This window comes from Triplophysa rosa, linkage group LG23 (genome assembly GCF_024868665.1).
Source record: "Triplophysa rosa linkage group LG23, Trosa_1v2, whole genome shotgun sequence".
Classification (NCBI taxonomy): Eukaryota; Metazoa; Chordata; class Actinopteri; order Cypriniformes; family Nemacheilidae; genus Triplophysa; species Triplophysa rosa.
Window position 1 is genome coordinate 11,168,833 of NC_079912.1, and position 22,639 is coordinate 11,191,471.

Here is a 22,639-nt window from a genome sequence, read left to right on the forward strand (position 1 = left end):
TACACACGTCGCGTACGTCCACTGAGCTTATCACTTGAAACACACAAACAGATGTGAATTTTCCCTAAGTGGTCCCCTCAGAATGTCCACGACAGAACCCTTTGCATGATCTTTATCCACCTCTATTCAGAGGGGTTGCTGTGGGAAATATGAATCTGTCATATCCGTGATGATTAGGGTGCTGGAGAATGAAATGGGAGAATGGAAATGATAGACACGCCAAAGCAGAAATCATACCAACCCATTCAAGAATATTTTCATAGGAGGTGTGCCGTTGGAAAAGGTTAAAGAGATGTTTATTTACAGTGGCTTTAGCTCTTCTGTACAGCACCAAGCAAAGCGGGAAATCTGCACGTTTCAACAGCCTTTCTAGGCTGCGCTGAAAAGGGCTGATAAGAGGGAAATATATCAGTCAGAATCATTAAGACTCAAGAGCCCTTGTTTTTTATTTATTTGTGTTGTCTTAGATTTCAAATCGTACTGTCCAAGACTCTGAATTCTGATTGGATGAACCGTAAAATGTATGCATTAAATGTATTAAAGGAATAGTTCACCCCAAAATGAAAATTCTTTCATCATTTATTAACTCTCATGTCATTGCAAACCTGTATGGCTTTCTTTCTTCTGCAGAACACAAGAGAAGATACTTTGAAGAATGTTTATAAGCAAACCACATTGACCCCCATTGACTTCCATTATATGGACACGGAGACTTTTCTCAAAATATCTTCTTTTGCGTTTCACAAGGTTTTAAATGTTGTGACGGTGAATATATGATGACAGAAAAATCTTTTCTAAGATCATCTAAGATGACCGACAACTACGTAATGTACTTTATTGCTTGGAACAAGGATTGTTTACTGTATAAGATGTATTTTAGGATCATGTATTTTGACTTTTGTCACATTCATTTTTGGTAACACTTCAGTATAGGGGGCAATTCTCACTATTAACTAGTTGTTATTAGCATGCCTATTATTGCCATATTGGCTGTTTATTAGTACTTATTCTGCATGACCATACTCTACATCCCTGATCCTACCCAATCCCTAAACCTAATAACTACCTTACTAACTATTAATAAGCCACAAATTAAGAGTTAATTGGGGGAAAAGTCATAGTTAATGGTTTGTTAATAGCGAGAATTGCCCCCTATACTGAAGTGTGACCTCATTTTTTAGTTTTCATTAGTTTATTTTTGTAGCTTAGTCCTATATAATATTTATTCCCACCTGGTCGTTTTGCAGACAAACAAAACGTCTGGCCGAGCGGACGGACAGCAAACCGACTAACTCAGGCACCACTGCTCAGGACTGCAAGGATTCAAAGGCCGTCGTCTAGGAGCTGACCCCGCCCATACGCCCCTCCCCTCGAAAGCCCCCGCGACCACCGCTGCATCCTTCTACACGTGTCAACATGCAATATGGTGGATGTGTCCAATGACAAAAAAACGAAGAAAAAAGTGCATTCTTTGAGTCTATGTGAAGACAACACTATCTTAACACAACATTTATTTACTATAGAGTTAATTAAAAAGCAAGCAAACGTGAAAAAAAATGATAAAAACGTAATGCATGGTAACGTTTAAAAATGAAGGGAAATTTAAGTGATTATGTCGAATTTCCCCATTTGATAGATGTTTGAATATTACGTTCACCTTTGTCTCTACGTCATATGGATTAAAACAGGCGTATATCATGCTATTAATGCAAACAAAACATTATTAGGGAAACAAAGTTGTGTATGTTATTTTGGGGTGGGAGGTTATATCATTTTCCTTTTTTCTTCTCTATGAATAACAATGCTTGAGTATTTAAGGATTAACCAATGCCAGTGCTGTGAAGTCGTAGTTGTTGTCTTCATATATAGTCACCCAGCTTACCGTATATGCTGACATAAAGCATTCATCTAACTCTATGGATGTATATGTAGATTATTGTACCCAGAGGAAAAGAAGAACATAGTACGAGTGTGAACCAATGGATAAAACTGACGCTAGAGGTAAAGCATTGGTGATGCAGCTTATCTGAGGCGACCCACTTGCCTTTTATAACATTCCTTGAGAGTAGAGTTATATTACAGATTTGAAAAGGTAATATACAGATTCGATTCGATTCTCTCTTCAGTTTTGTCCAGCACATCTACACCCATGTTGTTTGTTGTATTGACTCGATGCATCAACTGAGTGCTTTGAAAAGCTGCATTCTGGAGTTCTTCGAAAAGAGAGGCTGGTATTAACCGACAGACTCTCTTTTCAAAACGATTAAGTCGTCGAAATAAAGAACAGTTATTTGAAACTGTCAAAGGTAACTTGTTGGAAGAGCATTTTTCTCCCTGAAGACATACAGTGTAATAACAGACATGTGAGTTACTTAAAATGCAGTAAAATCACATCAGTTCGTGTTGAAATTTTGGTGTCTTGTCTTTTTCATGTGTTTGTTTGTATTCAGTGAGTCATATAGTCAAAATCTTTTGCATTTTTCAATAGATTTTGTTGCAAAGTAATGTTAAAGAAAAATTGAATAAAAAAATGTAGATACATTTTAAAATGGGTAGTTGACAAATGTGACCCTGGATCACAAAACCAGTCTTAAGTAGCATGGGAACATTTTTAGTAAAAGACAAAAATACATTGTGTGGGTCAAAATTATCGATTTTTCTTTTATACCAAAAATCATTAGGATATTAAGTAAAGATCATGTTCCATGAACATATTTTGTAAATTTCCTACCGTAAATATATAAAAACTTTTTTTTGTGAGTGGATGGTCTGCCACAGTGCCCCTGATTAACAACTTCAAAGGCAATTTTCTCAATATTTGGATTTTTTTGCGCTCTCAGATTCCTGAGTTTTAAACGGCTGTATCTTAGCCAGATATTGTCCTATTTTAACAACTCATATATCTATAGAAAATTTATTTATTCAGCTTTCAGATTATGTTAAAATCTCAATTTCGAAAAATTGACCCATAAGACTGGTTTTGTTGTCCAGGGTCACAAATATACTGTTGGTGTGATTAAGCAAAAATTGCGACCACAAATTAATGATATATTATTTTGTATTATTAATATTTCTAATATAAAACCGCATAAGAGAGATCTATCTTCATTTTTAGTTTTTTCTCGATTTTTGATGTCACACCAAACGACACATTTACGGTTTATTTGTCAACTACCGAATATTTTTGCGTTTGGTATATTCCACTTTTGCTGTAATGAAAACATCCGTGGACAAAAGCGATAAAAAATGAAGAAATCCATGTTGTCCCAGCATGATTTGAGAATGTTTAAAAAAGCATCTTGTGTTGTTCAATGGAAACAAGGAAATCTGAGCTTTTGTACTTCATCTGTGAAACTGAATTTATCGTCTCAATGCAATGTGGACGATTAATGAGGATCTATTGATAGAAATGCAATATAATACATAACTATGTCTTTAGAGGTGTATAAAAACCTTACGTAATGCAGTGTTATGTTTTCATTCCCTTAGAATGAGCCATTTCTATCTACAGTACATACACCGCGGGTCCCCTTACATGGAATGCGCCATGTTGTTTCTACAGTAGCCCTAAACGGACAAACTGCTCTACAGAGCGCGTTTTGTAAATACGTTATCTCCTTTGGCAAAGAAGCGAAAACGTGGCGACATCTTTGTCCTGTGAGAGCCACTGTAGTGCTTCGAAAGGGAGGGGTGACATGTGCAGTGAGCCGTTTGGTTGCAATTCGCAACCTCACCACTAGATGCCACAAAATTTCTTACACTGGACCTTTAACTTGCATTTAATAGTTGATTATTGACCTAGACCCAGATGTACACTTATAGATCACACAGCCTGTAGTTTCATTTACTTAAAAACTTGTTAATAGACAACTCATCCACCTCAAAACACTCACAGGTTGTTAGTAGCTCCACAACAGGTTTCGTATTTTGCTGCCAACACATGGGTGTGAATTAAAAACCACAGGAAATTTGCTCCAGCATATGGCGTTGTGCTGTGTCATACATAAATGGTCTTAAAGGCTCAGTAACACATGAATGATCACGAATGAGTCATTAAGCTGTTACACCACGGCAGATTAAAAATAGATTAGTTCTACAAAAAAATGACTGCCTTGTCATTCATGGTTAGAAGAGTTTTTGCAACACCATCGTTAAGTGTATTTAACATTAAACTCACCCCTGATGATTGAGGACATCGATGATCCTTCAAATCAGTACTTTTCTTTTTTGCTTAGCAGATCTTAAAAACGGCCAAAAAATACTCATGACTTTCTTTGAAGGATAGACCTGGGCTGTCTGGAGACTTAAGGGATGGGCCACCTCGAACGCCAAAGCAACCTCATAGAAATGACCTGCTAACAAACCCAATGCTGGTCATTTCACACAAGCAGGCGTCACTCATATTGTCTAAAGAGAAAAGACAAATTTTGTTTTCTTAGTTGGTTCCTATGCTGGAGAGACTGTGGGTGTGTCCTGAGGGTAATGATGGAAGCAATCACTCTACGCACATCCTGTCTCATACATCAATGAGAGGCTCTTTGTAATCTTGAGTGCTTTAAGAGTTAAAAAAAAACTTGAGAAGAATGAAACCACTTTTTTATTTAATAGGTATGGTTACGATTGTTCAATGGGATTCTAAATTTCTTTTATTTACATATTTATTTACGCAACTACTTTTCTGCATTTAAAAAATCGTATCAATTTTGGAAATCGAACCTGTAACCTTGGCATTGCTAGTGTCATGTTTAAATCGTGCTGAAAATAATTTCACAATTTGAGCCTTATGTAGAATAATAGCTCACTAACTTCAAGACAAATGCTTAAATTGTTTGTAGAAGTTTCTTTTGCTTTTGTTCCTTTTGTTGCGGCAGGCCAGAGATGTTATGGGTCATTATAGGGCCTCAGACTTTCTCTGGAACACCCATCGCTAAACCGATACGTAGCTACGCAACCTCAACAACAAACTATCCGGCGCAGCTGTAAATTGACATGAGAAAGTTTCAAATGTCGTGATCTTTATTCCATAATATTGATGTTCATGAGTAAAACGTGACTGCAGTAGATCTCTCAGATGGCGCGAGATTCAACCATCTTCAAAGTTCATGGGACGTTAAACTTCTTTTTATTGTCTGAAGATATGACCGATATCGTCACTGTCCTTCTAAAACCTTGATGTCCAAATGAACTGTTTTTAGGAAATGGAAATATATGATTAATACTGTGTTTTCAAAGTTGACAAGCGTTTTTTTATGCTTTTTATTGGTTAGATGAAGATGCAAAACCCAGTGACAAGGGTGTCTAATAATGATTTATGAAAAAAAATTAAGGAAATATGGAGATATGAGATTTCAGAAGGACAGCAGTGATATGTTATTGCCGTTTAATATGCTCTGTACACAAAAGTCCAAAGAGACATGCAGGATACTTTTTACCATGAACAATGCATGAGAACCATTAAGACACTTGTTATAGCATTCTTGTATGACCCAAAATCATTACTGCTTTTTCGCAACACAAAGCTTTTAGCTGGCTTTTCTTGCTTTGGGAAAACAAAGTTGATTGTTTCCCCCTGCAGAATTAAGTGTTATTGACCCTTTGAAGCTTTTAAATGAGTGTTTTTGTTCTGTTGACTAACAGTAAAATTACATTTTAACAGTCTTCTTTTCATGTTATTTCAAAGCTATGAATTTCTGGTGATATGAGCCGTAATTAGTTTCTCAGCGGGCCGTTGCTTCAGTAGACTGATTCTATCTGACACTCAGCTGCAGGGGTTTGATGTGTCAATATCTCTCTCTCTCTTTCTGTATTAACTCTAATCTCTCCATGGCCCGTCACTCAGTCTAATTATCCAGACTTAAATGCCTCCACTGCAGGCGAACATATTGATGTCTACTTGTGGTTGTGTAACAATTGATGACCATTGGCTGTCCAGGGAACTGAATGTCCTCAGTGACGATTTCTATGGGTTAGTTAATTAGCTTGATTCATTCATTCAAGTAATTCTTTTCTGAATTGATGCAAATGACGTCAGGCTAATTAATACTTATTATTTTCCATGTCTGTTAACACAATGAAATCTTATTAGACATGTGCTATAGAGAAATTTGTCACTGAATTATCACATTGAGTTTACTCACACTATGTTCATCACACTTGAGCGGCGTGTTTATTGACACAAGCTTTGCAATGAAAACCTCCTCTCTTCCTATGATGCATTTCCCCCTCAGTGAAACGTACATCTCGGCTCACTACTACAGGCATATTGGTTACAATGGAAGATTTGAGTCATAAAATTCTACATTGTTTACTCCCCAGGATCCCACCCAAATGCTGTGATATTAGGACTTCTACCCACCAGTACTGTAAATGTAGTTCCCCTTTTGTGTGCATCACTCATTCCACTTGAAGTTGTTATAGATGAGCTTAGGAATCTAATGGAATGTAAAAAATTGCCAATGTGAAGTACCGAGTCTTCAAAACCTAGATCTGTGCTCTGTATCTCCAGAATTTCTGGTATTTGCTTACATTATACTGCGGTGCTGAGAGTTTTTAGATTCTTCTGTGGTCGCAAGCTCAGCTGTATTCAAGGTCAAGTCTTAATAAACAAACCACAGTAATCTAAATCATTTTATTAATTTAAGTTAGGTAGAGACACTAAACATTGGAGTCACATCTTGTGCTCCTCTATAGAGCAGTCTTTAGGAAAGTTACAAAAAAGTATTTATGTCATACTGTTAAACAAATGGCAAAAGTGAAGAGGTAGAGATTTAGGGTCATCGCAGTCGGTGATGCCTGTTGGAATGTAGTTTAAACTCGTGCGTTTCGTCATTTTTTCTTTACATACAAAGTATCCAAATATATATCTGTGATGTCTTTCAATAATCAAATAGGTTTGCATACACAAAATGACAATTCAGACAATTTAACTGGACAATGGCGAGTGTGTTACATTAAAATGCTTCGCATTAAAATGCAAAAAAAATTTTTTACAGGAGTCATTCCCATTTCTAACCCCCCCCAAATATATGCATAATTTGATCCAAGTTGATGCAAAAGTTGAAAATGGATCACATAAACGAAGTATAGCATTTGGTATTCAGAATCCCATACACAAACTAAACATGGCTCGAGTCGGTGATAATTTAGGAGATAAAATGGGTTGAAGAATGTGCGACAGATGCGCATCTTTAGGTCACATATCACCGAAACCTTTTCTGATACATGACCTTTAACACAGTTGGAATCAGAAAATACAATTGGTCAGCATAAACGGTCGTGTTTAGAAGAACGGACGATAACCCATCACACGGTTTATCATTGGACCTTTATCTAGCACATGATTTTCTGTTGTCTTGAAACAAACTGGGGATTTAAATGGCAAAGTACCACACTGAACTGTTTAGATAATGCTGGCAGTGTAGAAGAAAGTAAATACAGTGCATGTCTACACACAAAACAAAAAAAGTGACAAGATTTTACTGTTCGTACAGTAACATACTGTATATTTTCACGAAGACACTAGATAATGCTGGTGACTACATTACGTAAATAGTTAATTACTGAATATCTCATGTATGATTTCAAAACTATTGACACAGAGTATAGATGAACGGTTTCTTTAAACAAACCTTCAAAAAAAAAAACAGACAAATAAATCCTTAGTGTAGTACACAGCTTTCTTTGTTCCAGAGGAACAATACGGTAAACCTTTGCATCTAACAAATGCAAGTGCACCAGTCTTTATCCATCTCTCGCTTCAACCTCAGTGGTCTCATCTGCACGCGCCTCAAAAACACGCCCCTTCTGGAGCTAAAAAAACAGCGCTGTCTAGATCCCGTTCTTAGCCTCGTTGTTGTTCATCGCTTCCTTCCTTTGAGCCAAGAAGGGGTACATGCACTTATCCGCTCCCAGGAATCGGTACATGCACACGATTGCTTCGAATGGCAAAATGCTGCAGAAAAAAAAGAAAAAAAAATGTAAACGTTCCTTCTTATCCAACAATCATCAGCATTCAAGTTTGACATTAGTATTCAACCCCTACCTTTTCATAAAGTTGACCATGTATATGATGCGAGGCGTGCAGATCATGGGCTGGTCTGTCAGGATGGCTCTCATGGCCTGTTTCACGCAGAACTCTGGCCTCAGTGGAGGGAGAAATGGCTCGATCTCTTTCCTGAACCACCCAAAACCAAACATTAAAACGATGATTAAGAAAGTTGCATTAAAGGGCTTAGCTAGTCAGATCGAGTCTTTTTTTTATTTGAGTGGTAACAGATCCAGCGTGCACCTGACGGAGGCAAGCTTCTATTCAGCTTAAGCCCTATTGTGTCCATAAAAACCCAACCTGAGAGTGACATGAGAGGCCACAAGCAAAGCTACCCTCGCTGTTGTTAAGCAATGTCTACTTGAACCAGATACCCATTGTCTGCCTCGCTCCTTCAGCGGCTACTTGAAACCCAATCGTGACATTTGGAAGCTTTCATTCGTACCTTATTCTGCAACCTTTGAACATGCCCGCGTCCACCAGGTAAGGACAAACCAGAGTCATCTTGATACCGTCCTTCTCCGAAGCCTTGATCTCGTGACTCAGGGACTCGTGGAAGCCGATGGCACCAAACTTGCTAGCGCAGTAATCCTGTAACCACAAGGTAAGTCTATAATGGTGTGCTTTGAATTGCAAAGACAGGTGAACATTATCGAGCTTCCCGAGGCTGTTTTCCCCTTCTCTAATGGCACGGGAAGGAAAAAGCAGCTCTGTGATTTCATTAGCATTCTGGAGTACAGGTAGAGCGTTTTGATGTGGTTCGTTGTGGACATAATCTTCAGAATCAAGAGTGGGCAAACACAGATGCGTGTATGGCATAAAGGGATTTGATGTGCTCACAGCGGATTGAGTCACGCCATTAATAGTAAAGCCATAAAAACTTGCATTCAGAGGTTTTCAAGGCAACATAATAGGTTAGACACCGTGACTGGGATTCTGGGACCCTTTGAAGTGAGACTAGAGTTAAAGATGAGGGCTTGTAAAACAGAAGCGTACGTACAGCTAACAAAACAAAACGGGTAATGTTTTCCCAAAAGCCTCCTGGGAAAAATGACACCGGTTTGGACATTAGAGAAAGAAGAGGGTGTTAAACTCCATGAAGTTCCTCATATCCATAGACTGGCGTAACCTATTAAAAATTAATTTGTACTTTTTTTAGACTATTTTAGTATTAGTAAAACATTACATTTAAAAAGGCCCAGTGTAAGAATTTAAAAAGTTAAAGGCCAGGGTTCTCTAACCTTTTGGTAAAGAAAGGCTACCTGAAGGGAATTATATACTGTACAGCAGCAGGGGGGAAAAAAGATCATTTTTATAATTGTATAATTTTATAATCATTTTAGAATGTACCATTTATAGGTACGTGTTTAGGTAAAAAGTTTGTTTTTGTTTCGTTCTTTAAACTACTAACAATATTTCTCACAAATCTCAAAAGATTATTTTTATTTTCATTTATTTGCAGAAAATGAAAACTGGAGAAACAGGTAAAAATAACAGAAAAGATGCACTGTATTTTTTCAGACCTCAAATACTTCAAGTTCATATTCACTTATAAGCAATACAACAGTAATATTTAAACTTAGAAAAGGTATTTTTTATGTGATAACCTGGATTTTGTTTCACAGTTTTCATGTGTCTTGTCATGCTGTCAGTCTTTCACATTGCTATTGGAAGACTTTGTCACTCCTGAGGTTTGATTTTGTTGAAATTCAACAGACACTGGACTGGCCACAATACACCTACAAATGCTGAATAAAGGAAAATTTGGAATGGTCTCCTATTTTAAATTATTATATTCTTACATTATATCGTCGCTGTCGGGCGGAAACCTCCTATGTCCAAATTTCGTCAACTTCATATTTTTTCACAAATCGATGCTATTGGTCAGTCCCCATGTGGGTCTGTTATTTTTACAAATTATTAACCAATCTAAAGTGTTGAAAACAGTTTGAGAGCAAATCTCTTAACTCCATTGGACACTTCAACTGTCTGAGAAGTCTCGTAACTCCACCTCTTCTTCACTCCGCGGGAGCTTCTCAGCATTACGTCTCCTGATTGAAAGTTTTTTAGACAATAACGAGTGAAAATAGATAGGTTAGATACATTTGAGTAGGTCTGTTTTGTTAAAAATCGATAGCTGTAATGCTTCGGTGCAGAAGGAAGTCCGTGAGCCACGAAGGTAAGTTTGCGAGCAGATTCGGCTAATTTCCACCTATTAGACAGCCTAGTCAGCTCATCGTTTTTTTGTATTACATCACTTATAGTTCTTAAACCTTTAAAATAGAGTTTAGGAAGATGTATGTAACCACAGTCGTTAGCTTTGGTTAACAATTGAAGCCTTTTCTCTTGTCAAGAGGCTCAACGCGACCGCCGACTTTATTTGCGTGCAGATTAATTTCCGCCTATATTAGACAGCCTGTTTAACATTTTATTTTGGTATTGCATCACTCATAGCTCTAACGGTTAAAATAGAGTTTAGGAAGATGTATGTAACCACAATCATTAGCTTTCATTAGCTCTTAAAGCCTCGTCTCTTGTCAAAAGGCTCAACGCGACCGCAGACTTTGATGAACACTACCGGCAGCAGCAACGTCTGTGTCCGTACCATTCTTATCAATAACAGCGTAATCTCGTATCTCCCTGCTCCCAAGTCATAAACCTTGTATCTCCGATTAAACATGGTTTTGGGGAAATGTTGTGTTAATGTTGGTACACAACAGTATATGATAGCAATATAAGGTATAATACCAACTTTAACGATACAATGTTTAATAACTCAAAAAATATGCAGTTTTTTAACTTCCTGAAAAATAATGGTTTTGGAGATACGAGGATTCCACCCAACAGCGACGATATACTAATGTATGTCATTTATTTAAAAAATAGAAACATTTTATGCTTTTTTTTACAATCACCATATGTCAAACGAATATTGAAATATGTACGGAAATCTGTATTTTTATATTCTGGATCAGATATGAGAATTATATTTCCTATGATGCACTCGTGTTCAGCTGGTAGATCCATGCTGTAGCATGCTCTTTAACTAGTGCCAAGTGTGCTGTGTGCTAAAATTCCATGCCACATCGAGCCAACACGATGAGCGCCTCCAAAAATACTGCAGTTTAATTCCAACAGACTTATGTGATGGACGCAGTACTAACCTCCACACCAGCTGTGCTGAACAGACCCAGCGAACTGGCAACCGTCACAATGTGGCCATGGTTCATCTCTAGCATCTTGGGAAGAAACGCCTTGGTGGTCTGGAAGAAGATGAGAGAGAGAGAGAGAGAGAGAGAGAGAGAGAGAGAGAGAGAGAGAGAGAGAGAGAGAGAGAGAGAGGGGACAAAGACAGTTATTTTACTTATGCTGTTCATCTCTGCCAAAGCCCTTTGATCCTGCACCCCTCCACCCCCTGACTAATAATTTACCAAGACTAAACACACTGTCCCTCGTCCTGATGGGGGAGTTTAGGAACACAGTTCCATTACAGTCTTAAAGGCCATTAACAAGGAGCTCGGTTTTCACATGCACTTAAAGAGATTAATTTATGTACGCTTCAATTTGTTTTGCTAGTGCTAGTTTTGAGAACGTTTTCATTTCTGACGCGGAAGTTTAACTTGGATGGGAAACATAAAGTGCTTTTTAAGTGGAAGCAACGCAGCAGTTTTTCTAATGCCTGCCGGGCGGTTAGGAATTGGCCTGTAAGTGCTTGTAAAATGGTGAACGGGCCGCTTTTAGACACACGTGAGAGTTCAAAACAAGTGGTTTGTCTGTGGTTTCCTCTTTTCCCACAACGACTCGGTCCCAGGAGCGGCATCTCAGTATCTGCAGCACAAAGCCGGAACGGCGTACCCACACACCGCTGTCACCACAATACCGCTCGACACCAAAACAACACTCAGAGCTTCTGTGACACCACAGAAGGGGTCAACAAAGACGGGGAAACAAACACCACCTTTTCAACCACGATCGAGCATTAGCATCCCTCTGAAACTACTTTACACTGGTGGATCAAGATTGTGGGTCGTATTTTTCCACCAGCAAAATATGTCAAGCAACATTGTCTCACTGAACTGGCTGGCCAAAGAAAAGTCGATGGAACATGGGAACACGCTATGAGGAGTACAAAACTATCCAAGCCAAAAACAACAGAACCCCTTCCAGATACCTTCAATGACATCACCATTCATAATGGACCTGGGCCACGTTTGAGAACGGTACCAGCTCGCACGGTTTCGTGCAACGGGCGTTTTCTTGCGCCTCTGCCAGCTGTCTCATCCTGACACTTTGTTGGAATACCTACGTGTCCTTGTGTTGGCGTGGTGCGCAAATCTCTCGAATTCATTCCCTCTGACTTCACTTTAACAAGTCTGCTGTCCACATTCTACAGTTGCTGGTGCTTTTTAATCCCTGATGTTAAGACTAAACTGTGTATTTTTCCAGCGCATTAAGTGTAAAATTGCTCTTAATATTCGCCTCATTGTGTTGGGGGGTTCCTTGAGGGGAAGAGACTTGGACCCGTTTGGGGCTGTACTCATGCCTTGCATGCCAAACTGGTGGTAAGTATGCGTGCAAATGAAGCATTAGGGTTGTGTACATATGCCAACATCTTCCAAACAATGCGATCTACAGTAATGAAATTTCATTTGGAGAGTTTCAACTATGCATTGCTGCCAATGAGACGGATTAGACCATTGCGTCCTTCTTGGCCAGAATAAAACCATAAAGCACAAAATAAGATACAAAGTCGTGAATTTTAGCTTTGTTTCGGTGATCATGGAAGGAAGATACTTGAAACTCTTGCAAAACCTACAGAATATGAAACAATTCAACTTGTCCAATGTGATCCAAGCTTTGAGAAACTGAGTCCGAGTCCAAGGACACACGCCAGTGCCAATCAATCTACGAGCACACACTTTTTTATTCAATTTAATGTATACTGACTGCAACAACTCGCCAAGTTCGGTCCTGATAAAAGCTTATTTAACAATAAAAGGATCTCAGCAACTAGTTCATCGTTTGACCCTATCTGTACCTAAATGGCAACATGTCCTTGAGCATTCAAACCCATGTGCCCAACGTTACCAGCCATGACCATCAAGCCTGATCATGACACTGCCACCACCACACAACCTGTTCAAATGAGAACAATTGTTATATTCTCTGTATAAAACCCAAAGTACGTGACGGTGGGGGCAGTCTCTGATGCGGGCTCGACCTTCACGAAACGTGTGAAACGGAACAGAAGTTCATGTCTTAATTCATAGCTTCCGTAATTGCTTCTCAGCGCCCGGGTTCACGCTAAATTAACTTCCAACAGCCGAGAGCTTCCTTGGCCCTTGCAGTGGTTCTGTGCCTGTTGTGCTCTCTAATTGATACAAGCTCAAGTGCGATGCTCCTCACAAAGCTCTTCACAGCTGCGGTGTCAGCCCGCATTAGTGCTCATGTTTGACCAGTAGGAATATGTATAAATATTGTTGCACAGAAAAGCCCAGATGGCCGGTAATTGGAAGAAAGTGGACAGAGAAATGTAGCGGATTGATGTACAGATCACGGACTTCCAGAGAATTCCAGAGAAAATGAAGGGGGCATAATTGATATACTTTCACATGCCAAAGTCTCATTAAAATGGGAAAAGGGCTTACACGAACATTATATATCATAAACGTACCCTTCATATTGAAGGTAAAATACAGAACTGGGATTCTGATTTGCTTTAATAGCCCAGTTTAAATAAAGCCATCAATGGATCTCCATGACCTGGAACTGTGTAAATATGATCAGCTCCAAGTCAAATAACGGCTACAGGTGCATCAGCATCTAAAACTACTCAAGTACGACCCTTCTGCCTGGCTGCTCCCTTTCTCCTGGTCCAGTAGGAATGCAGGCTGGAGAACTTGGCTCCTGTCACTTGGCATCTTGTCAAGCTGATCCCCAGACAAGAAAGCAATTGTCACATAAGTGGGTCAGGCAGCAGCGCCCCATTACCAGCGAGCTTGTGTACAAGACTCTCTTTCCCTTGATGCTTTTATCTGGGGACAGAGCCGAGACCTTTCTCTGCAGCCACGCTCATCGAACAACTATGAGGCTTTCAAAGATACCATTGCACCCAGCTGTGGAACGCACTGCTCACATTATGCCCATTATGAGGCTGAATCTCAAGAAACCGGTCAAGAAAAACTTCATATTACACTTCAAAAAAATTTATGGAGATAAATATGATTATAATTTTTATGTTTGGGATGGTTATGTTTTGTTGCATTGTGACCCCGTCTATGAAATCCAGGATAAAAATTGTGTCGTCATTTACCCACCCTCGAGTTAGATCTGTATAAATTTAATTGTTCTGATGAACACAGAGAAAGATATTTGGAAGAATGCTTGTAACCAAACAGTTCTTGGCCACCATTAACTACCATATTAGGAAATATGACAATGGTAGTCAAAAGTGTCCCAGAACTGTTTGCTTTCCTACATTCTTCAAAATATCTTCTTTTGTGTTCAACAGAACAAAGACATTTATACAGATTTGGAACAAATTAAGAGTGATTAAACGATGACAGAATTTTAATTTTTTATAGAATTTTCTTTCCAGGATGATTTTATGTAGAAAACAGAAAATCACAAAAAAGACTTGCTGGGTTTTCACAAGCACAGCACACTTTTACAAGTAAATCACTTGTTAATTCTCATTACATCATAAACCCTTGACATTAAATTACAATTACCATATGTGAAATTTAAAATTTCATTAAAATTACTTTTACTTTTCATCCCTTATGACGCACAACAACAACCAGCCATTACTTGGCCCCAATGGGGTCAACATCACACAGAGACTCACAAACATCTGACTAGACAATAAATCTTTACATTTGCATAATATAAGATCTCAAGTCAGTCTGAATGGACTCAGTGGAGAAGTCGCTGGTCCTGAGATTCAAACGCAGCTGTAAGAAAACCGAGCTACACTCTAAAAAATAATTCAGTGGCTTAGTAAATATCACAAAAATAAACAGCTATATTAACTTAAAAAAATCTTTTAAATTCATTTAAGTGATTTTTTTCAGTGGGACATTAAAAAAATCGATTAAAAACCAAACAGTTAATTTTTCTAAAATGTACATATATTATTCTAGTTTATTTAATGAAAATAAATAAGTATTTAACTAACAAATAATATTTTAATATACGCTTAATATTTTGGTGAATTCTGATAGAAATATTTGAGGATTATTTACTTGAACTGATCAGTTTTAAAAATTATAATTGTTAAGTAATTACTACCAATTGTTTTTAACGTCAACTGATTAAATTGAGTAAAATTCGCGGCTAAAGTGATCACGTGAGCATCATGTCTGCTTTCCTCAGCGACAAGTCTAACCAGACTTTGGCACTCCTCGGAAATCTTGGTAAGTAACATTTAGTCATCTAATCATAATTATGTTTGTAATTTTATATTAAATAGTTATATATTAAGCATTTACTATCAATTGTCTTTGTATTTTACCTCAGTTTAAAAAAAGAAACCATGATTCTACTAGCGGCTAATCGAGAGCCACGCTAAACGAGAAAGCCACCTAACGTTAACTTAAAAGACTTCTCTTGCAAATCCTGGTAAGTAGTCAGCTAATACTGCATATGTTGGCAAACTTTAAGCACATTAAACGTTGACGGTATGTTCGTGTATAAGTTACACAACAGTGAGTTAGTTTTCTAAATTTTGGCGCATCCGTTTGTATGTTAACTAGTACCAGTGACTATTTTTGGAATGGGTAACGTTAGTACCGTTTGAATCACCGTGTATTTATTTCAACCGACAAATGTTAATACAGCCAGGATATTTAAATGTTTAACGTCCTGTGTAACGTTAACCGTGGTCCAGCAACTAGACGTGCCAGGTTCAGCTCAATAACGTTAACGTAACATCACTCCGCCTTCCGCCACCATGTTGAAATCGAAAGCGACACGGATGTGGGAAGAAACCCGGGAGTACAGATAGACTTTGGACTACCAACCTGGCGTTGTTAAAACTATTTATGATCTTATATGTGGAAAACATGAGCTGAGGATGTATGTTAAATCACACGAGATGTTTTACTTGACCACTTCAGACGTACCATCACATATTTGTAACAGTTTAAGCTACCACAAGCGGGTTTCACTCGCACACACAGCTACTCTAACGGTGTGTTTAAACGCATCATTTCTTTATTCATGTCACGAATAGCAACACTATACCCGCTTGTTGCTAACACTCGTGTGTGTGTGTGTGTGTGTGTGTGTGTGTGTGTGTGTGTATACTGTATACGGGGTAATCGGCGCTCCGTTTCCAGCTGCGCTGCCCGAGGACTGCTGCCGCTTCTGTCTCGTACCGGCCGGGGCTGTCCCGGTACAGCAGAGCAGCTAGAAACGGAGCACTGATTACACCATATGTATCAGTATTTACACATAGAAACAAGCTAGTATATGGTTACTAATATGGTGTCTGTAAGCACACTATTTAGGTCACAAACCTCCCTTTAAACGAAATGACGCGTTGTCATTTGCAGCCGAGCCAACCTAAACAGACGAGAGCAATGTAGGTGATCGCTTCCATTACTGGAAAAAAAACTTTGATCATAGTAGTTATGTGATTATGTGTGTCTGTGACATGAATAAAGAAATGATGCGTTTAAAAACACTGTTAGAGTAGGTGTGTGTAAGTAAAAGATCTTGTGTGATTTAACATATTTCCTCAGCTTATTTTCTATATTATTATGATGTCATATTTTTGCTTCTTGCTTATATGCTGCACTGTTCACTGTAGAGCAGTGCTGTATTGTGTTTCTACTTGAATGTTTCAATTTAAAGACATTTTTCCTTAAAGGGATAGTTCACTCAAAAATATAATAATTTCTTTTCATTCAAATATAATTTATTCTAACACCATTAACTTACTCTTGTGTTGTTGTATATCTTTACAATATGCCTACAGGATTCTGCTGATCAACCTGTCATTGTAGAAGAGGAGTTGGCAAAGGAGGCTATTGAAATACATACTGCAGAACAATGGGTCAGTCAGCGATTTAGGAGTAGTGATTGAGGGCATCACTGTCCTCACAAATCATGACAGTCTTAGCAGAGCCTGCTGGTATCTTTTGGGTCTCACTTACGCACTGGATCTGAGACATCCCAAGACTCACAGATACTCATTTGAAGTGTTCCAAAAACGTCTTCTTGAACTGGATCCAGCAAAACTTTTTGTTAAGGTTCAGAGACTAAATAAATCACCTGCTTGCATAGACTACTGTTCAAGATCATTCCATAGAATGGGAATTCCTGTTGGAAAGTGTTTCTGATTCCTGTTGGAAAGTGTTTCTGATTAAATGTCTTTAAGGGATAGTTCACCCAAAATGAAAACATTTTCATAATAGACTCACCTTTAAGTTGTTCCAAACATATATGAGTTTCTTCTGTTGAACACAAAAGAAAATATTTTGAAGAATGTTGGTAACCAGACAGTTGATAGACCCCATTGCATTTTCATAGTATTTTTTTATTACCATGGAGGTCAATGAGGCCCATCAACTGTCTGGTTATTGTATTGTACTGTATTGTATAACTTTATTGTCCACCTAAGTGGAAATTTGTCTTACCAACGTTCTTCAAAATATCCTCCTTTGTGTTCAACAGAAGAAAATATAGGTTACAGGTTTGGAACAACTTGAGGATGAGTAAGTAATGACAACATTTTCATTTTTGGGTGAACTATCCTTTTAATTTAGATGTTGTGCAGTTTGATGCATTTATTCATTTATTTATTTATTGCTTTAATGGTGATTGACTGTATATGGGGTATGCACCAGGAACCAAAGTAAGGTTTAATCATTAAGGCTGTTTTAAATGCTCTTATTTTACATGCAATCTTAAATATTAAAACAATATAATATTTTTAGACTGATTTCAGATTGTCCAATGCTTAATTAACAAATACATTTTTTTATTTAAATAGTTTGTGTACAGTTGCTTTCTTTATTATTTGGTTTTATTATTCATTGTAAAGTAATCCTGTAGTAAAGGGTAAATACAGTATAAACAAGTAAATGCAACATTTTGATAACTGATAGTCCAATATTACATTAAATTACATTTACTAAATACTAACTGAAATTTAACAATACAAATGTGCTATATTTCATTTACATCTACTCAAATTTTTTGGTGAAACAATTTACACTAAAAAAACTGAATAAAATAAGTAAAAAAATTGAGTAAATCCGACTAAGCGGTCAATTCAATGAAATACACTATTTAAATTGATTAAATGCAAGTAAAAAATAAAGTAGATCTACTCAATTTTATTTTACATATAAAATAATAAGAGTTACTCAGATATACTTAAATTTTTTACTTATATTTACTCAATTTAAACAGTATAATTCATTGATTTCACAGCTTTAAAATGTACTCAATTTTTTTTAGTGTAAATTGTTTCACCAAAAAAATTGAGTAAATCGCAGTAAAACTTTTTAGAGTGATACGCTACGCGAGGCGCGCGCGATAGAGAGAGAACAGACAGTCTGGAAGAGCAGAACTCTGAGATAATGGCCTCACTTCCTGTTGGCTCCTCCGGCTTTGTTACATTCCCACCGTGCAATCCAACAAAATAAAGATGATGTCCATCTGGTATTTGCCCTTTCCTGCCTTTAGAGTTTTGAAACGCAGCAGACTGTTAAAACGAAAGCCTGGAACCGGCTGCCAGGTCATATTTATAACAGCAACATATCGTCCACTAAATCTTAAAGACTCCAAAAACTTCACTTCATCCACATTTTTAAACTATAAACATTTTTTAATTTTAAACGATTAAACTTTGTAAACTATTCACTTATGACAATATTTTCTGCATTAAAGACACCAACACTGAATGAATAAACATAAAAGAGGAACCTTGCAGTGTTGCACAGCACATGCAGGCAATGACCAATTAAGATTACATGTTTGTGTAAGACAGAAAGGAAAAAAGGCAATGTTGGTGGATTTCTATTCAGCTGGCTTGTGGCTTTAATGACCACATCCTCCACTCCGCTATTCTAGCCTGTCCTTAATGATTAAGCTCGGCTTTCATCATAAACCCAAGAACACAAGAACCGAGTGTTTTTTTTAAGCTTCATGCAGCACAACCGTAACCTTAATGAGAATTCCAACTCCACCACTAACAAGTGCATCTGCTACACTGAATAAAAAAAACAGATAGCAAAGAACATTGCGTTACACATTTTGAGTCCAGGCATTTTCATGCTTCATTAGAAAGACATCCAGCACTTAAAACGTGTGCGTTTGCCAATGGAAAAATATGAGGAAGTGTGGGTTCCGTGGTGTCCGCGAGGTGATATCCTAACACCCCGAGGCTATCAAAAAAACATCTCGGCTAAAAGAGCCATCAATACTCGCCCAATTAACCGCGAGTGAGATCACCGCTTTATTTCCCAGGCTGTCTGCCATGAAGTCAACTCTTACTTTTCCAACAAACATTAACTGTTCTGTCTTGCCCCCTAGACACTTGCAACAATCCTATCCACAATGTGACTTCAGCACCGCATGACTCAAAACAAACCGCCCCGCTGCAGCTCAGCCCACAAGGTGGTCTTGATAAGACAATGCAAACTACAGACATTCAGGGCTTTAACGCATTTTCTGGCAATGGGGTTAATTTGTGAGGCCAAGTGAGAATGGACTTGTCCAAATGGTACTTCCCCAGGCAGGATGTGCCCTTCAATGGGCTTTAAATTAACAAACCAAGCAAGAGCAGATTGTTCCTGGTGAACTTACTCAAACCCCCCGCTGGACTTGTCTCCCTCAGAGCTTGTTTATATTCCGGGATCAGGGAGCTTTGGAGAGCACTATGTTGAAACAGCAGGGGCGGTGTTAATAAAAGCTTCTCAAGTGCTGTTTTAAGATCGGTTTTACGGTTATACATTGCAAGGACTGAAATTGGGGGGACTGATCCTAGATCGGTTCCTGAACACCGGCCAGATTGTTAAAATCTCACAGCCTGTGGATGTCTACATCCAGACGAAGCAGTAAATATTAATTTTGGCTGCCACGAAGAAATGAAATGAAGGCAAACAGATAACAGACCAAAGGAGAGAGAGACGGGGGCTGGGGATTTTACATTGAGAAGTATGCAATGCTTATTCAACTTGTGGGATGGCCCATTTTGGGCGACAGACACGAGACATTTGTTTGCACTCAACGACACGACTGGTGGACCAAAGTGTTTAAGTACAACGGACTAAAGACGCACACTTGCTTTTTTCATATGGAAATAGACTTCAAGGGCATAACTCGGCTCATTTCCTATTAAAGTGATAGTTCAACCAAAAATGAAAATTCCGTCATTGTTTACTCGTGCTTTTATCATTTCAAATCTTCATGAGTTTCTTTCTTCCAGGAAACACAAAAGAAGACATTTTGAAGAATGTTGTTAACCAGCACCTTAACTTGCACTGGTTTTGCACAATAGAAATGAATGGGTGCCGACGCTGATCAGTTATCAACTTTCTTCAAAATATATTTTTGTGTTTTGCAGAAGACAGAAAGTCATACAGGTTTAAAATAACAGGAATTTTCATTTTTAGGTGAACTGTCCCTTTAAAAGAAAAACTTTAACTCAACTCTGGCAGGTTTGCAAGATAATAAACATGCATGTGGGAAAACAGGCTCAACACGGGTCAAATGCAAACACTTGAGTGAATAGATCCCACATCAAATCTAAACCACTTCAGCTATAAAAGTTGCTATGACTCACGCTGGTTTTCAGTCATTGTAAACCCTATTGGTGTATGCAGTGTGTAAAGTTAAATAAAACTCACCCAGAAGTGAGCGTGGCAGTTCACCACCATGGTCCGTTCGATCAGCTCATCGGGACACTCGAGCAGATGGTGGCCGGACACCACACCGGCGTTGTTGATCAACAAGTCCACTTCACCAACCTCCCTGCGTACTCGCTCTGCTGTGGCATACACGCTCTCTCTCTTCCCCACATCAACCACATACGTGTACACCTGTGGCTGGAAAGGAGGGACCTCTTCCACACCTCCAACAGATTCTTTGGAGAAACACATGAGAAAATCAATTGAGGGTCACATTAGCAATTAGTTTTATGTATGTTTTTTGGGGGGGAGGCAACTTTTTTTTAAATTAAAAATTGTAATAACAGTTATTGATTATAATTATGAACAAATTTACTTAACATTACAATTTAAAAAAAAAATCTCCTACAAAAGAATCTCCTTTCAAAGTTTCGATTTGATAAATATTAAAACTCACCCTCTTTTGTCATGGGGTTGTCCCGCTCTCTGTAAATCTGCCGAACCACTTCCGCCGTCTCTTCATTGCTCTGGCTATTGATGTCCCACAGCACCAAAGTAGCCCGACGCCGGGCGAACTCCTTCGCGTACAGCCGCCCGAGCTCACCGCCCGCCCCGGTGATCAGACACACCTGTCCCGCTACGCTCTTCTCCTTCGGCCGTATGAACCACTTCAGTCCGGCCATCACGATGGCCCAGAGTACTTTCAGAATGACCACGAAAAACTCCGCGACAATGTTAATCATCATCGTATACCGTCGTTTCTGTACGCCGAAAAAGTCTGTAAATTAGTATTAAATAAAAATGAATGCGTACAACGTCCCGTTATATTAAACAACCTGAGTTTTGCGTTTCGTTACTAACATTAACATTTAATTTATTCTTTCACTATCCGCCTATATAAGAAGTTTACGGGGTGAGCATTTAATTAACCCCAAATGTCATAACATTTCAGATACACATATATACAACACTCTACACCAGTTAGCAAAATAACGCATTAAACGACAATAATGCCAGCATCACAAATAAAAGCGCACCTTGCCGAGCGAACAGGTGTGGGTCTCTTTACGCTTCAGTACACGCCCCTATTTAACGCTACAAGTCGGTTTGTCTTAGAAAAATGAAGAATTGTTGCGATACATACAAACGAATCTTTCCGCAAGCTAATGCCCAAAAAAGCGCTCGTATCCCGGCACGGATGCGCGCAATAGCTGCCAGAGCGAGTGAGAGTGATAGACGGACTCCTGACGGATCTCATAAGAGCACCGCTGCGGCTGCCTCTCTATTTAAACCAGCCCCTCTCCACAGGACCCCACAGAGAGATTGGCTCAAATGCCTGATTGAAATTTACATCTGCTTACATAAACTGTGGACGTTTTTGTATAACAGAGTGTATTAATCACACCTTACTAATAAGTAGTTGTTTTAAGGCGTATGGGCTGTTGAAAATGCATAGACTTTTATGCTCTTTTATTCCCCTGGGGGTGGACTGACATTTTTTATTCGTTAAACTGCTGGGGCACTTTTAATGTAACTTTTATATCATGCCTTTCTCCATTTTTTTATTGCATGCTGCTTTCCAGATGCATGTGTGTGTGTATAATACGTAGGCTATAAGTGGTGTAAATTGTATTAGGGTGTAAGGGTTTTGTCTAATTCTCCTGTGATATTGCTTGTAATCCATTGTTAGACATTGTAAAAAAGTGAGTTTTAAGGAAGTATCTCCTTAAAGTCC

The 22,639-nt window shown here is 38.4% G+C and overlaps 2 protein-coding genes across 4 annotated transcripts in view; one reads left to right on the forward strand and one right to left on the reverse strand.

Annotated features, from left to right (window-relative positions):
• Positions 1-2,409, forward strand: part of stau2 (staufen double-stranded RNA binding protein 2) — a 93,236-nt gene extending 90,827 nt beyond the window's left edge. For all 3 annotated transcript variants that reach the window (XM_057323375.1, XM_057323376.1, XM_057323377.1), the window contains exon 15: positions 1,248-2,409. In XM_057323375.1, the coding sequence (XP_057179358.1) occupies positions 1,248-1,341 (94 nt within the window). In that variant the 3' untranslated portion in view covers positions 1,342-2,409. The remainder of the gene's footprint in view (positions 1-1,247) is intronic.
• Positions 2,410-5,736: 3,327 nt separating this feature from the next.
• Positions 5,737-22,200, reverse strand: rdh10a (retinol dehydrogenase 10a). The gene is made up of 6 exons (XM_057323378.1): positions 21,362-22,200; positions 20,905-21,140; positions 11,209-11,307; positions 8,490-8,635; positions 8,042-8,173; positions 5,737-7,951 (listed from the first exon to the last, which is right to left on the reverse strand). The coding sequence occupies exons 1-6, from the start codon at positions 21,648-21,650 to the stop codon at positions 7,828-7,830; spliced, it is 1,026 nt and encodes a 341-aa protein (XP_057179361.1). The 5' UTR covers positions 21,651-22,200; the 3' UTR covers positions 5,737-7,827.
• Positions 22,201-22,639: the final 439 nt, after the last annotated feature.

Bases quoted from the DNA above. Each gene is read 5' to 3' on its own strand.
- rdh10a (XM_057323378.1), bottom strand. From the start codon at position 21,650: ATGATGATTAACATTGTCGCGGAGTTTTTCGTGGTCATTCTGAAAGTA. The intron at 11,308-20,904 runs GTGAGTTTTATT...ATCTTCTTCCAG, and splicing joins ACTGCCACGCTCACTTCTGG to ACCACCAAGGCGTTTCTTCC. The intron at 8,636-11,208 runs GTTAGTACTGCG...TTGTGGTTACAG, and splicing joins TCAGCACAGCTGGTGTGGAG to GATTACTGCGCTAGCAAGTT.